This window comes from Babylonia areolata, chromosome 6 (genome assembly GCF_041734735.1).
Source record: "Babylonia areolata isolate BAREFJ2019XMU chromosome 6, ASM4173473v1, whole genome shotgun sequence".
Taxonomy (NCBI): domain Eukaryota; kingdom Metazoa; phylum Mollusca; class Gastropoda; order Neogastropoda; family Buccinidae; genus Babylonia; species Babylonia areolata.
In genome coordinates, this window is record NC_134881.1 from 17156294 (window position 1) to 17173750 (window position 17457).

Sequence of the window (17457 nt, forward strand, 5' to 3'; positions counted from 1 at the left end):
CGGTGAAACACGACAAACTTCCACTGATCTGAAACTGAGTACTCCACCACTGACCCTCCATTGCAACGTCAGTCCGGTCCCTTTCACTGTTGTAAATTAAACTTTCTGAGTGCTCACGGCAGTGGTTTCCCTCACTCTCTCCTCAGTAGTCAGAGTCTCTGCCAGTGCTGCAAACTGGGTCTGTCTCAGTGATCCAGTTTTTATCATCAGCGATTTCGACCATCTTCGACCATTTACAGTCGACCATCTTCAGTCAAGTTTTTTTCCGCCTGCTCAAAACAATTCAGAATGATCTAATGGTTTCGTGCCTGAAACTTGTGGACTGAGTGGACATCCAATCCGTCCGGTCACGTCAGTGACCATGAGTTTGAAACTGGTTTCCGAAGAATGTGGACACTTAATTAGCGGGCCTGCATCTATTTTAGTGAAACTGGTTGCACTCAATCATAATACAAGTTCTACTGAGTACGGCTCATAGTCCTCAGTCTTGTGAATGACATCATAAAATTACAATGGAGAGAAGATGAACACCTTCTTTTCCGCCGTGACGTTTTGATTTGATAGACTTTTTTTTCCCCCAAAGCCACAGCGTTCAAGCAAAACTGTCACTTTTGTTTGAGCCGGCTGCCCGTGCATGCGCATCTGTGTGTGTGTGTGTGTGTGTGTGTGTGTGGTGTGTGTGCGTGTGTGTGTGTGGTGTGTGTGTGTGTGTGTGTGGTGTGTGTGTGTGTGTGTCCACATGCACTGGGCAGTAATCGTCCGGGTTTTTTCTGATATTTTTTTCTCTTGGGACACATCATCCATGGATGCAACAACAATATTTCGCAGCAATCTTCATACGGCTCATGCCGTTCGTGAAAGAACAGATAGTATCACTGTGTTTATGTGAGTCCCGTGCACCTTTATTGCTACCCCCCTCCTGCCCGCCCTCTCCCTCCACCCGACGCTCCTTCGCTTCTGTCCCGTCCACCTCGCCGTTGAATGCCGAAAATTCTCCCATCTCCCCTATCTCCCCACTCCTCTCTCCAGTACGTTCTGGCCCTCCGCTTCATCTAAACACGAGTCAACATATAAAACAAGACTTCAAAAAGGTGAGGCCCCAACGGGGATAGGAATTTAGAAGTGATGAGAGATGAAACTTACAAAGAAATGGATTGGAAACAAATTATCGAATACGTGTTCAGGTAATTTTTGGCAATTGACTACTAAATCTTAAAGCCAAATCTGAATGTCGGGTCAAATCATGGATTGCCATACACATAGACACACATCAGTCAGGCAACATGTGCTACTGTACTGACACAAAAATAAGCATTCCGGAACTCTGCGGGTCTTACTGTTATGGTAGAGTGACAGTTGTGGCCTTTGGTAAGCGAGCTCGGTCATCAAACTGCCAAATAAAAACTGTTTGTGTGTGTGTGTGTGTGTGTGTTCATAGCGGATTGTGAAGCGATGATAACTTATTGTTGTGCCACGTTATATGGCATGGATTCGTCTAATTTTGAACTGCTTATCGTGTGTGTGTGTGTGTGTGTGTGTGTGTGTGTGCCATAGCGCACGCCGCACATGTGTGTGTATGCCATGATGTGTGTGTGCGTGCCATGGCGTGAATGTGTGTGTGTGCCATGGCGTGTGTGTGTGTTTGTGTTATGGCGTGAGCATGTGTGTGTGTGTGTGTGCCAGTGTGTGTTTGTGTGCCATGGCGTGTGTGTGTGTGTGTGTGGTCAAAGATTGTGAAACCAGTGATGAATTTTGAACTGCTTATATTGTGTGTGTGTGTGTGTGTGTGTGTGTGTGTGTGTAAATCTTGTGCACGAGTGTTTGGTTGGATGACTGTAAAGAATTATGCATGTAGTTTTTCATTTTAGTGTTTAGATGCATGTTTTAAACGTCAGTATTTGCATTGAACAGCGCAATTGAGCATGTATTACATGGATAGGCGCTTTATAAATTAAATTATAATTATTATACTGTCTGGCGATATATGGCACTGTCGCTCTTGTCTGTTTTGGGCTTAGTCTGTGAACGGTACCCCAGGTGTGTTCCTGGGTTTTGAGTTCTCCTTCCACTGTTCTGCACCAGATGTTCTTTGGCCAACCTCTCTTGTTCCTACTTACTGGTGTCCAGTGAAGGGCCGTCCAGGAGATGTTACCTTGCTCTCTTTACATGTGTCCATTCCATCACCTTCTCATGATGATGGTCTCCATGTTCTCATGACTGCACAAGGCGAGTAGTTGTTGACTGGAGATGGGACTGGGCCAGAAGATTTGCAGGACTGGTGAAGATTCATATTGCTTGCTATTGAGGAATGACAAGCAGTCCAGTTGTTCTGTCAGCCATACTGCTGGCAGTCCACATCTGTCAGTGTTAGGTCATTATGAATCTGCAGAGGAGGAAGGATGAAGGTGGCAGAATGGTTAAGACGCTTATCTGCCAATACTGAGTCTGTGAGGGTGTGGGTTCGAATCCAGCTCTCACCATTTCTCCCAAGTTTGACAGGAAAATCAAACTGAGCATCTAATCATTTGGATGAGACAATAAACCAAGGTCACATGTGCAGCATGCACTTGGTGCACTGGAAAAGAACCCATGGCAATGAGAGTGTCGTCCTGCAGAAAAATTCTGTAGAAGAAACCCACTGTGACTGGTACACATATATGCATGCGCTGAAAGCCTGACTGATCCCATTGGGTTATGCTGCTGGTCAGGCATCTGCCAAGCAGATGTGGTGTAGCATATATGGATTTGTGCGTATGCAGTGATGCTTCCTTGAGAAACTGAAACTGTGAAGCCGCACACCAGAGGAGACCCTGCACTACAGATGAGTGGTGTGAAGGCTGAGTATGGCTTCCTGCATGGCAGGGTAAAAAAACGGTTATGCACGTAAGGGCCCACTTGTGTATATACGAATGAATGTAGGAGTTCGAGCCCATGAACGCAGAAGAAGAAGAGTGATGTGTGCTCTGATACAGCATTCACAGAACACCTCTTGCCAAGCCACATGACAATAGTTACTTTCCCATCTTTGTCATGGAGCGCGACTGATTGAGCATACTCCCCAGACTGGAAACCACCACCATGGCCCTCTGACAGACTTTACAACACTCTTAGGCATCTCATACAGAGACCACATCACGAATGAAGAAGTCAAGAGACGCATCCGCAATGAAATCGGGCCCTATACTGACCTTCAAACACTCACCAGACAACGAAAACTGAAGTGGTTTGGTCATGTCACACGCTCCTCTGGTCTTGCTAAAACAATCTTACAAGGCACAGTGAGGGGAGGAAGAAGAAGAGGCAGACAAAGGAAGAGATGGGAGGACAACATTCGAGAGTGGACAGGCATGGAGCTGAGAGACACCCTGAGAGCGGCCGAGAGACGCGAGGACTGGAGAAAGGTGGTTGACAAAGCTTCGAAGGCGCCCCAAAGGATTCGGAATCTGAGGGATCGGTGACGGTGACGGTGAACACCAAAGTCTCTGACATGATCAGTTCACTGTAGACATGGCAGTGGCGGGGAACACTAAAATTAGGTCACCAAAACCGGTTACCATAAAAGGCCACAGGTCAATGCTGCAATTGGGCAAACAAGTTCTGTATCCTCATGGCAAATTACAGCAGTACTGACACACAACATTCAGCTATTTTCATTGGTCAGTAATGACAAGCTAATCATAACGGCACAACAGATAACTTTTTTTCACAGCCTTGGTGTGCATATCACTCAAGAGCAATTGTGCAGATGTATTTTCATCGTGTAACGTACTTGTTATATCTAAACCAAATGTGTGAACAACAGATTTGCGATGCTGACTTAAAAAGAGTATGTGTATGTGTAGAGAGAGTGAGACAGAGTGTGCGATTGGAAAGGAGTGTGTGCTTGTTTGTTCATACTTAACTTTCATGCTTTCACTTAAATATTCAAAGAGAAAAGATCTTGGAGGATATTGTGTGCATGTGTGTGTGTGTGTGTGTGAGTGCGTGCATGCGTTTTTATGTATGTGTGTGTGTGTGTGTATGCACCGATGTATAGAGAGAGACAGGCTGTATGCATGAATGTGTGTGTGTGTGTGTGGAAACAGACAGGTTTTATGTGAGTGCTTTTATACTCTGTTCGTTCCTCTAACAGGAAAACAGTTGGTTATGTCTTTGATTCCTGTTTGAAATACATGCAGTGTCTGAGAACAGACAGCAGTACACTGAAACATACACACCCATTCCAAAAGTGTCAAAACATATTATTCATTCATATAATTTTATTCATCCGTGTGTAACCATGTTCAATAAACAACATTCTTATAATGTTTATTTTACCCCCATCATAAAAAAGTCATTTTTACACCACTGTTTGCCCCTCACCACACACACACACACACACTCCTGAGCACACATCAAAAAGAACAACTGAAATAACCAACACAAACAAGCACATTCACATAAATTTGCACTTGCACGTCCACACACTTGCACACATACAAAGACTCACATGTGTACACACACATGCACACACACACACAATACACACACTACCCACCCACACACAAGACGCATAACATGTGCAACCACAAAACGCGCGGCCTAACTGATCAGAGGGGCATGCACTTTGCGCTTCTTCTTCTTTTGCTTGAACTTGGCGGTGGCGTCAGCGAACAGTTTCACCTCCTGCTGCTCCTCCAACTTGAGCTGGATCATCTTCATGGCAAACAGGTTGAACCCCAGTGTGTCCTGAAACACGGGAAAGACAGTAGCGTATGACACAGTGCAACATCTCCATTTCTCGGTGGGTAAAGGGTGGAGATTTATCCGATCTCCCCGGTCAACCTATGTGCAAACCTGCCAGTGCCTGAACTCCCTTCTTGTGTATACGCATGCAGAAGATCACATATGAATGTTAAAGATCCTGTAATCCATGTCAGTGTTTGGTGGGTTATGGAAACAAGAACATACCCAGCATGCACATCCCCGAAAACGAGATATGGCTGCCTAAATAGTGGGGTAAATGAATAAAACGGTCACACACGTAAAATGTTACTTGTCTGTATGAGTGTGCATGTGTGTGTAACTGAAACCTGACTGAATGACACAGGACACAGAAAACGAATGATGAGCACCCAATTGGCAGCTGTCAGTCTGCTCCACCCTGGTAGGCAGCCTGTTGTGCAAATGGCTCCATGTTTGTAAAGTGCTTAGAGCTTGGTCTTGGAACGAGAATAGGCACTATATAAGTACTTATATCATCATTTCTCCTGTTCAGGGGGTGCAATTCCCACATTCCCATTTTGAAAATTCATGGCCATTTTTCACCCTGCCACTTAGGCAACCATACTACGTTTTTTGGGGGGGCGTGTGTGTGTGTGCTGCATACATGTAATGCTTACATGTTTCAATCCTATATCAGTCTATTTGTGCAAACAGACATTATGAGGGTGTGTGTGTTCTGGATTCATGTAATGTCTACATGTTTTAATCATATATCAGACTATTTGGTGTAAACAAACATTGTGATAATAATAATCATTCATAAACCGGGCAACTGAATAACCTGTGCAATAATTACTTTACCGAACAGACAGCATTAAATGATTGCAGCTGAACAGAGAGTCTGTTTACTATCAAATGAAATAACAGTGACTCTCCAGTACAGTCTGCGACAAGCACTGTAAAACTACTAACATATCCATCACAGACAAGCAAAGACAGCTGCTTACATTGTAAGCAGAACAGTAAGCTTGATTGGTGGAACACTTCGACGGGCGCAACAGCCGAGTGGTTCAAGTGTTGGACTTTCAATCTGAGGGTCCCGGGTTCGAATCATGGTGATGGCGCCTGGTGGGTAAAGGGTGGAGATTTTTACAATCTCCCAGGTCAACACATGTGCAGACCTGCTAGTGCCTGAACCCCCTTTGTGTGTATATGCAAGCAGAAGATCAAATATGCACGTTAAAGATCCTGTAATCCATGTCAGCGTTCGGTGGGTTATGGAAACAAGAATATACCCAGCATGCACACCCCCGAAAGCAGAGTATGGCTGCCTACATGGCGGGGCAAAAACGGTCATACACGTAAATGCCCACTCGTGTGCATACGAGTGAACGTGGCGGTTGCAGCCCACAAACGAAGAAGAAGGTGGAACACTTCAGCAAAATTTTGAACAGACAATAAACAACAAACTGAGGCTGACATAAATGAAACGGAGTCTGACCTCGATGTTGGTAATGAGCCACTCAATGGAGAAATCATTTTAGCTATCAGATCTCTCAAGAACAGAAAAGGCCCTGGACAAGACAACCTCAACGCAGTACTATCCAAAACAGACCCAGAGCTTTCAGCTAAAATGCCACTCATTACAGCAACATGGGAAGAGAAGAGGAAACCAAATGAGTGGACAAAGGGTGTCATTGTTAAGATTCCAAAGAAGGGCACCCCGAGTAACAGCAACAACTTGCACAGAATCACCCTTTTATCCATTCTAAGCAAAATCCTTGCAAAGATCATCATACAACGAATCTCAGATACAGCAGACAAGCAGCTACGGAAAGAACAGGCAAGTTTCCAGAAACGAAGAGGATGTGCTGACTAGATATGTCCCCTGAGCAGTGTACTAAGATATTACTTGGAACTGCAGATTAACAAACAGACCGGGTTGAAATATCCAGGAAAACACATATACCAGTAAACCACTTTGAGATTTAGATTTCATAACTATCACGTCTTAAGCCTTCATTCTGTAAGGGTGAACAAACATTTCATTAAAAAAAAAAAACAAAAAAAACAACCCCTAAAAAAGTAGTTCTCATGAAGCAAACACAATTCACTGTGCACAGACCAAATAACTAAAAATAAAAATAAAAAAAAGAAAGAAAAAGAGAAAGGATCATCTTCAGTACACAGACAGCAGTCAGTATTGACCTTCATCTCCTGAGTTCGAGCCTGGAGCTGATTTCTGAGACGTACGATGGTGGGCATCAGCACCTGGTTGGCAGTGATCTGGCCATGGTGAATTCTGAAACGACACAACCACATGTGGTATTAAGCTATATCACGTGTATGGGCGTGCATGCGTGTGCATGTGCATATGCGTGTGTGTATGTGTGTGTGCATGTGTACATGCGTGTGTGTATGTAAGTGTGAGAATGTGTGTGTGAGAGTGTGTGCGTGCATGTGTGTGTGTGTGTGTGTGTGTGTGTGTGTGTGTGCATGCGCACAAGCACTTGTGTACGCATGCATGATTATGTGTCACCATAGGTGATAGACGATTATAAATATTAAATGATATTCGTAATGACACCTAATGATGCCAGCTAGAATGTCATGCAATGAAAGTAACATGGAGAAAAAAAATTTAGCTCATCATCATGACTTCCTTTACAATACGACATGGTTCAATAACCAACAGAAATGAAGTGGATAACAATAGGTCTACTTTGTTTCCAATATTATTCACTGCCTCATCTCATTGATTTGACTGAGTGGAATTCATCCTTCCTTTGTACAGGACAGAGGAATACGTTGTAAACCACATAATATGGAAAAAAAGAAAAAGAAAAAAAAAAGGTCCCATCCATACAAAACTGTACAGTAGCAGTAGAGTTGCCCTGCATTAAAGGAAACTTTTTTTTCTCAAACTTTATCTATTCACTAGTTTATTGGTGTAGTCCCACCTGAGGAGAACTAATGTGGCGACAGCTTTGAGAAGGCTTTAGTGGTCGGTGAGGCTCGAAGCATCATAATTTGATTAAAAACATCCCTCCTACAGAACTAGATCATATGAAAAACGCACTTTCTCTTTCCAGGCTTCTTCCGCATGGAACTCACTTCTGTTTCCTGTCTGTCATGCTGTTTCTTGCCCTTCTTTCAAAACCTCTTTGAAAACTCATTCATTTCCAGCCATTTGAATCAGTAAATAACTCCTTGTCTTCACTTTGACGTTTTAGTCAAGTTGATTTTTTTTACTTCTATCATTTTTACTATTTTCAACCATACACTAGTTCATATGCCTTGAGCTGTCAAGATGTGTGTGTGTATCTACATCTTGTGTGGAGTGGGTGTGGTATTGTGGGTTGGAGTTGGAGCTGGAGGATTTATTGTGTGCCAGTGTATTTGTGTGTTTTTAGTATGCATACATCATGGTATTTTTCATTGTAAATGCCCAGGGCTTTTGCATCATTAGACTGGGCATACCAAATGTCCTTATATTATTATTATTGTTATAGTTCAGTTCAGTTACTTAAGGAGGTGTCACTGCGTTCAGACAAATCCATTTTATCATAATTATTATATTATTATCAATATCATTATAATTAAATGACGGGCATAATAGCCGAATGGTTAAAGCGTTGGACTTTCAACCTGAGGGTCTCGGGTTCAAATCATGGTGACGGCACCTGGTGGGTAAAGGGTGGAGATTTTTACGATCTTCCAGGTCAACATATGTGCAGACCTGCCAGTGCCTGAACCCCCTTCGTGTATATATGCAGCAGAAGATCAAATATACACATTAAAGATCCTGTAATCCATGTCAGCGTTCGGTGGGTTATGGAAACAAGAACATACCCAGCATGCACATCCCCAAAAGCAGAGTATGGCTGCCTACATGGCGGGTTAAAAACGGTCATACACATAAAGCCCACTTGCATATATATGAGTCAATGTGGGAGCTGCAGCCCACAAACACAGAAGATGATTATAATTAAATTGAACCTGAGGAGGAAGGTGACACAGTGGCAGCACAGCTCGGGGTCCCAACCCACACCATTGGTAAGGAAGATCTCCAGCACGGGCAGCAGCCGGGTCACGTACTGGAAGGGCAGCACCAGCAGCACCTGCTCCAGGTCACTGCGACCCAGACACCAACAACACACAGCTAGTCAACAACACACCCATCAACAACATACACCTTGTTAACGACACGCCCACCAACAACACACAGCTTGTCAATGACACACCCACAAACAGTACACAGTTTGTCAACAACACACCCACCAACAACACACACCTTGTCAACGTCGAGCATAGCAACTACACACATCTTGTCAATGACATGCCCACCAACAACACGCATCTTGTCAACGACACACCCACAAACAACACACAGCTTGTCAATGAAGCCAACAATACACAGCTTCTCAATGATGCTCACATCAACAACACACAGTCCTTGTCAACAACACAGACACCAACAACAAATAGCTTGTCAACAACACAGACACCAACAACACACACCTTGTCAACGACACACCCACCAACAACACACTGCCTGTCAATGGCACAGCCATCAACAACACACACCTTGTCAATGACACACCCATCAACAATATGCAGGTAATCAACGACACACGCACCAACAACACAGATTGTCACTGATGTACACATCAATGAATAACACACATCTTGTCAACAACACACACCTTGTCAACGACACACCCACCAGCAACACACAACTTGTAAACGACACACTTACCAAACACACACAGCTTGTCAATGACACTCACATCAACAACACAGTATATGTCAAGAACACACCAACCAAAAACACAAAGCATGTAATGCATGCAAAATCCCACTACTACATACAAGTAAACACGCAAGTTGCAGCCTTACTGCCAGTGCTAAAATCCCACCTCTTTTCTTCCTTGTGTAACAAAAACAACTTTTCACAGCCTCAGCAGCAAATTTACTCTGTGTGTGTGTGTGTGTGTGAGAGAGAGAGAGAGAGAGAGTGTGTGTGTGTGTATGTGTGTGTGCGTGTGTGTGTGTGAGTGTGCGTGCGTGTGAGTGAGTGCGCGGGTGCGTGCAATACACGCCGTTTCTGCCTTTGGATCAAACTACAATGAATGCAAGTTCAGTACTCCAGTCAGTCAATAACGATCGTCAGACATATATTCAGACACATCACAAATACAGCTTCAAAGAGTGACTTTGTGCACACGCAACACACACAAACACAATCAATCTGGGGGTGGAGTATTCAAAACCCAATCCTACCTGGATCTGATTTTCTGCAGGGTTTTGAGGACAAAGTCAGCAGGGGATTCAGCCCTGTAGGCCAGCATCTTGGGGTGAACCGTTGGCTTGGGGATCTGCTGACAGCATAATCCATCATTGTACACTCTTGCTTTAAAAGGAGGAGTTTGTATTATACTCCATGTTTGGTGTTTACATATACTTACCATGTCAAACTGATGCAAACTAGGCCTATGGTTTGCTCTGTTTGGCCAAATTTCGCGCGGCTAACGGTGAAAAGACGCCCCTCTTAGTCTGGCCCGCTCTTAGCCAATCAAACGCCTCTAACAGCTATAAGCGCTGAATCATTCCGTGGCCATGAATGAAAATGCCCCATGAGAACCACGGCGGAGACGCGGGGACGGACGGGCGGGCATTCGAGTTTGACATGGTAAGTATATGTAAACACCAAACATGGAGTATAATACAAACTCCTCCTTTTGGTGTCATATACTGTACCATGTCAAACTGATGCAGAATTTAAAGCAAATGGAGGAGGGCAACGCCTACTGGTTCGTATGGGGAGCCCTTGAAACTGAGACGGCAGTGTTAGCCGCGACAAAGGAAATCCCCTTGGAACCGTCAGCCCTGGTCATACGGAAATCCCGGAGGTAGAAGTTGATGAAGGGATTCTCCGACCGCCAGAAGGCTGCCTCCAAGACATGCTGCAGTGGTACCGAGTGCTGGAAAGCAGCCGAAGTAGCTATGGCCCGCACTTCGTGTGTTCTGGGATTAAGACAGCTGAGATCCTTGTGTGCATGAGAGTAGGCTCTACGAATCACTTGGGAAACCCAGCGGGAAATGGTGCCTGCAGCGATATCTTTCTTGTAATTCTCATTGAGGGAGATGAGAAGGCGCCTCTGAGAAGAACGCCTATGGCGAGACCTATTGCAATAGTATTTGAGGCACCGAACGGGGCAGAGATGCCTATCTTCATCATCTTGTGCCAGAATATCCGACAAAGGTCTGACCCTCAGAGAGGGGGAAGGGACCTCGGGGTCTTGGTTCTTAGCCAGAAACTCTGGAAGGAAACGAAGAGTGATGGAACCATCTCTGTGGAATGCTAGATCTTGTGGCAGACCACTAAGACCATGAATCTCACTTCTACGACGGCCCGTGGCCAGCAACAGAAGGAAAGTGGTCTTGAGAGTGAGCAGGTCAAAAGGAATAGTCCCCAATGGCTCAAAGGGCTGTTTTCGAATGAAATCCAGCACCAGGAACAAGTCCCAGAGGGGCACTCTTCTGGGATTCCTAGCTTCCTTCAGAGAGGCGCCCCTAGCCACTTCTCTGAGCAGGAAATCAGCTTCAAAAGCGGGACCACCTAGCTGTTTGATAGTGGTACAAATGGCAGACCTGTACCCTCTCACAGAACTAGCAGACAGGTTGAGAACCGAGGAGCAGTGAGCCAAAAAGTTGGCCAGCTGCATGCTCGTAGGGTTAGTAGGGGGAATGTTCTGAGCTGTACACCAACTCAGCCATTTCTTCCATCGAAAGTCATACAAAGTCTCTGTTCCCTCCCTCCTGGCTTTGGAGACTATGGAGAGGAGGTCGGAGGAGGCACCCCCCTTGGTCAGCGCGGCGGACACAGAGGCTGACCGAGGGGTGGAAGACTTCAATGGTGATGCTGACAGATCCGCCCGCACAGCAGCCACGCGTGCAGGTGGAGCATTTGAGGATTGGAGTGAGGAATGCCCGAACGAGGCTGCCTCAGCAGATGAGGTTTGGTTTCCAGTTCCAGTGGTGGAACATGTGTCAGGGACTGAAGGACCGGAAACCAGGGCTGGGCTGGCCATTTCGGCGCAATGAGGATCATCTGCGGGCGTTCCAACCTGGCTTTCCGTATCACCTTGGACAGGATTGGAAAGGGAGGAAACGCGTAGGCAATCAGACTGCTCCAGTCTAGAGAGAGAGCGTCCACTGCCCATGCTTCTGGGTCGGCGACTGGAGAGACGTACGTGGGAAGTCTCTTGCTGAACCTTGTCGCAAAGAGGTCCACCATCGGCCGGAACCACTGTTCCCACACTCCTTGCAGGGTGTCCTTGTCCAGGGTCCACTCTGTGTGTATGACACTCTTGGACCTGCTGAGAGCATCTGCCAAAATGTTGTCTTTCCCTGCTATGTGTCTCGCTGAAAGTGCAATGCCCCTGCTGTGGCACCAACGGAGGAGAGCCTCGGTCCGCAGAGAGAGGTCTGCCGAGTGCGCTCCGCCCCCTTTGTTCACGTAACAAGCGACTGTTGTGTTGTCCGTGAACAAGCGAATGGTCTTGCCTTTGGCCTCCGCTATGAAGTGCTGGAGAGCCCTGCGAACTGCCTCCAGTTCCAGAACATTGATGTGGCATAGGCGCTCCTCCGGGGACCAAGTCCCTGCTGCATGGAGAGAGTCCATGTGGGCTCCCCAGCCCATGGAGGAGGCGTCTGTGAATAGTGCCACCTGAAGAGTAGGTGGGGCTATGGGCACCCCCTGTGTCAGAAGAGGGGTGGTTAACCACTCTGATGTCACCTCGAGGAACCACTCGCCCAGACATATCCGGGTATCCCATGGCTGAGTGCTCTGGGACCACCGTAGCCTGAGTGCCCTCTGAAGAGGGCGCTTGAGAACCCTGCCCAGAGGGATGAGAGGTGCCATGGACTCCATCATGCCCAGGAGGGAAGAAAGTGTCCGCGCCGTTGCTTGGGAGGAATGGCGCAAGTGGTTGAGGAGGCCTGCCAGACGGTCCCACCGATCTGGCGTCGGAGAGACTATCATGGACCGCGTGTCGAATCTCATCCCTAAGAAGTCGAAGGACTGGCTCGGGGACAGATCGCATTTCTCCTGGTTCGTGATGAAGCCCAGTTTGGAGCACAGGTCTAGAAGTCTGGCTGTATGACTCTGGCACAGAGCCTGTGACTGGGCCAGAATAAGCCAGTCGTCCAGGTACACACAGAGCCGAATGGACTCCGACCGGACGATTGACACCAATTCCCGCACCACCTTGGTAAACAGGAAAGGGGCAAGGGACAGACCAAATGGGAGGGCAGAGAACTGGAACACTCTGTCCCTCCACACGAACCTCAGGTACCGGCGGGATGCCGGGTGGATGAGGATATGGAAATAAGCATCTTTCAGATCGATGGACGTCGCCCAATCTCCCTGTTGCATGGTCTCCCGAATCTGTGCCTGTGTGTCCATCTTGAATTTCATCTTGGGGAGGAAACTGTTGAGGGGGGACAAGTCCAGGACTGGTCTCCACCCTCCGGAGACTTTTGGAATCACGAACAACCGGCCGTAAAAACCGGGGCCCGGGTCCGAGAGTTGAGATATCGCCCCTATGAGGAGTAGGTGCGATATCTCTTTCTCTAAGACGCTCTCCTGCTCCATCGAGCTGGGCACATAAGGAGGAGGAGTGGATCTTAGAGGGGGGCGGTCCCCCACCCAAGGGAGCATGTACCCCGACTCTAGCACCGACACTATCCAGTCGTTGAGTCCCAGAGCACGCCACTGATGCGCGTGCCGGGACAAGTTTCCTACTTGGAGGGGCTGAACGACTGGCGGTGCTGAATCGGGGCCCAGTCATTGGGGGTGCTGCCTTCTGGCCTTGGGCATGGCCGGACGGCTTGGACGGCCATGAGGTGGTTTGTTCCTCTGCCGCTGATTCTGAGCACGCCGCTTTGGCTTAGGAGGCGAGGTATATGGAGGAGCCCTGGTGGCGGGTCTCTTCAAAGGCATAGAACCCTGGCGCCCCTGGGAGGATTGGGCTAAATATGAGGCCACCTCCCGGTTTGTCTCTGCCCTGTGGCTGACAAAATGCGGCGCATACTGGCCGAAGAGGGAGTGCTGCTGTGCTGGGATGGACCGCAGAGCAGCCCTCTCCTCTACTGGAATGTTAGAGAGGCGGAGAACAGCATCCCGCCGCGCTAGCACCGTATTGAAGTGAAGGCTGGTAGCTGCGTCTGCAGCTGCCGTGAGACCAGACGCTACTCGATTGCCAAAAGTGTTTAACCTCGGGTCTGAGAAGAGGCCAGGCAGGCCAGAGGAAGGAGACTCCGTGTCCTGCTGAACTGGACGTCGTTCCCACAGCTCATTGGCTCTGTGGAGGAACGCGTCAAAGAAGGTATAAGCCGTGGACACCTCGAGGAGGCAGCGGCGGGCCAGTTTGTCCCACTCTGCAAATGTCTTAAAGGGAAGAGTAGCTGAGGTGGGGAAGGTGGTGCGCTGTGAGACCAACATCCTGTCCTGCGCGGAGGGCTCTGCTTCCCTGTAGGCAGGGTGGTCCTGTGTGTACCAGGACCACACTCCTCCCTTGGAGGGATCTTTAAGGAACTTGCCTGGGGCAAAAGCGCCCGGGGCAGAGAGTGACTCCCTGCCTGGAGGAGGGATGGAAGCAGCACCCCTGACGGTGCGGGCTGGCTTATTAAGCCACTCCTGAGCCATTTCTGGCACTCTGAGTCGCCTTGTGGTTCTGGAGTTAGAGTCACCTGACCGTAGGAGGGTTAAGGGTGACAAAGTTGCCTGAGGGACTGATTCAGCATGTGTGACCCTATTGGGGAGGGTCAGTTCGAGCTCGGCAAAGTCCGAGTTTGGTTCAGGCTGGTCCCTAGGGAGGCGTGGGCTCCATCTGTCGCACTGGGATGGGGGCGAAGAGTGCTCATCTGCTTGTTCGTCCTCATCCGAAGACAGGGGCTGTCCTCCTTGTTCACAGTCCATCCCCTGTTGGGTGCCATCCCAAGTGGATGTACCCACGGGGGCGTCCTGTGGGCTGTGGTCAGCCCAGCGGGATGAGCTGGGGCGATCCCGAGCAGGGACCCTGGTCTCCTCTGTTATGTCCTTGACACCCGAAGAGGGTGGGGAGTGTGTGGACCGTAGGTCCAACCATGCTTGGGATGGTGGGTGCCACACCTTCTCAGAGAGAGCGTCCCTGGACGCCAGAGGGACCCACGACTGCTGTGAGGGGACGAACACCCACTCATCTCCTTTTAGGACCGAGGGCTGGGTAGGTGGGACCAGCAGGCTCCCACGGGCTGAGCGGGGTCCCTCAGCTGCCGTCGGTCCTGAAAAGGAAGCCGTAGTGACCGTGGCGGTCACCTGCGTGCTGACAGAGGACCTATTCGAGGCTGTCGTGTTAACACTGGTCGAGGAGCTCGACCTGCCCAACGAAGAGTCAATCCCTCTTGTCGGGGCTGTGTGTGTCACTCTGTGGTCTGTGCTGGGTTGGGTCCGGTGGGGAGCGGACCAGGGGTTAGTCCCTGGTCCTCCCGGGGACCCAGCATGCACCATAGGTGCACCCCAGTACGGGTAGAATGGGGGATACCACCCGTGGGCACCAGCCATCCCGTGACCCCAGCCCCAAGGGTCACTGGTGCCTTGACCTCGGACACGCGGTCCATGATAGGAATCGAGGGGGCCGAGTCGAAACGAGTACACAGAATGTAAGCACAATACACATGCAAGCCGCATACAACAAAATAAGGCCAAATGAAAACGCTTAATAGCCAAAAAAAGCGTTAGACGAGACAGAGCGAAAACCTGACAAGATGGCGTGGAGAGCCTTGGCCAAAGGAATGATTCAGCGCTTATAGCTGTTAGAGGCGTTTGATTGGCTAAGAGCGGGCCAGACTAAGAGGGGCGTCTTTTCACCGTTAGCCGCGCGAAATTTGGCCAAACAGAGCAAACCATAGGCCTAGTTTGCATCAGTTTGACATGGTACAGTATATGACACCAAACATGGTTTTATTCTCAAACGCAAGTAAAGACATTGCAAACACATCGAGCAGCAACAAGCTGAAGCGCCTTTTATGGTGTGCTTGGAAAACAGCACATGCACATACTGAACACACAACATAGCAGCAGTATTATAAATATTGCAAACATATGTTCTTTTTTATTTCTTATTTTTGTATAGTTTTAGTCGTACACTGCAAAGTTTAAACCAAAACCACACACACAGGGACACATATGCACACACTCTTGCACTGACACAACACTGCAAAGTTTAAACCAAAACCACATACACAAACGTATATGCACACAGACACTCATTATTTCCATCCACTCATACACACACACACAAAGTAAAGCTGACCTCCTGATCAGAAGTTTTGCACCGTGCTGCATGTTCTGCCAGTTTCTTTGTCTCCTCTTCATAGATGTCAAGGGTTTCAATCAGGTTTTCTGCCTGTAACAATGATCAGATCACCCTGAATTTTACTTTGAGAAATGTTCTAAAGGAAGAGTAACACTACAGAAAAATACAGTGCAATACGATACAATGTACACAGCTCTGTGCAATGAAGAACAACTCAATACAATCAACTGGTAAAGAGCTCTGTACAAAAACAAACATATGTGATTCCAACACAACTGATTGTAATTTAGGGTGAATATTTTCCACACACAAACACATGCAAAAAACAATAACACAGATTTACATTGATGACGGGTACTATACATACCACAGCAACATTTCACTTTTAACATTCTATATTTTTTTTTATTTCCATTTTTTACATGCAGCATTTGGCAAGCTCTCAAAGTTCGACCAGTGCATTGGATCTGTGCGTAGGTCAGACACCTGCAATGTGTGGATGTATGTATGAAATGGTGTATGTGATATTTTTTACATTTGTGTCTTCGTTATATTTGTTAAAGCTGTTGTTGACCTTTGCAGTTATGGTCCCCATGTTGTTTACTTGTCTATGTTGTGATAATACACCTGACCAAATTTCTCCAGTTGGAGATAATAAAGTTATTCTTATCTTATCTTATCTTATATGGATCAGTGTGCATGGTTTGATGCCCCCTTGACAATGACACTGAGACAGGGAGCTACATGCTTCTTCTGCAGTGAGGGGTCTTTTCTCTCAACAATGAATCAGAACAAGTGGCCTTTCATGCACTGCTCTCACGGTGACCTCAGTTTCGATACCCCTCCACTTCTGTGCTTGGGGTGAGTCCTGTAAGTGTCTTCAGTGTCGGCGGATTCATGGGAGACTCTTGTTGGAGGGACGTGGTGGCGGTCTCCACTCTGGGAGGGACGCTCACTCAGTCTGGCTCCGCGACTAAGCCATTATTGTCGTTAGTAGGGGGCTTAGTAGGTGGTGTCCTAAGTACGTTAAATCAGAACAGGCACCACTGAACACCATCAAAGTGACTCAGTAGCAGTGCAGGGTCTCCTCTGGTGTGTGGCCTCCTGGCGACCTAACATCGATGGTTCCCTGCGGACTGCCGACGCTGGAACTGTGACGGACGAACCTGGGTGTGGCCGTGTGTGGGGAAATCTAAATGAGCGGAGTGGGAGTAATGCCACTGAAATGGTGCAGATGATGGGGCAGCAAAAGAAAAAAAAAAAAAAAAAAAAAAAAAAATCAGAACAAGTCTATCAATCATCTTCAACATTCAATATCAGTTTTGTGTGCCTGCAAGCTGTGGAGAGAGGACAGAAAACACAAGAGCTGGTCCGACAACATCAAGGACTG

General features: G+C 47.6%; 1 protein-coding gene across 1 annotated transcript in view; it reads right to left on the bottom strand.

Annotated features, from left to right (window-relative positions):
- Positions 1–4247: 4247 nt before the first annotated feature.
- The window catches only part of LOC143282793 (WD repeat-containing protein 3-like), a 35518-nt gene continuing 22308 nt past the window's right edge, over positions 4248–17457 (bottom strand). Inside the window, exons 22-26 of the mRNA XM_076588560.1 lie at positions 16065–16157; positions 9988–10082; positions 8704–8838; positions 6913–7006; positions 4248–4728 (exon numbers count right to left, since the gene is read on the bottom strand). Coding sequence (XP_076444675.1) covers positions 4582–4728; positions 6913–7006; positions 8704–8838; positions 9988–10082; positions 16065–16157 — 564 coding nt within the window. The 3' untranslated portion in view covers positions 4248–4581. The remainder of the gene's footprint in view (positions 4729–6912; positions 7007–8703; positions 8839–9987; positions 10083–16064; positions 16158–17457) is intronic.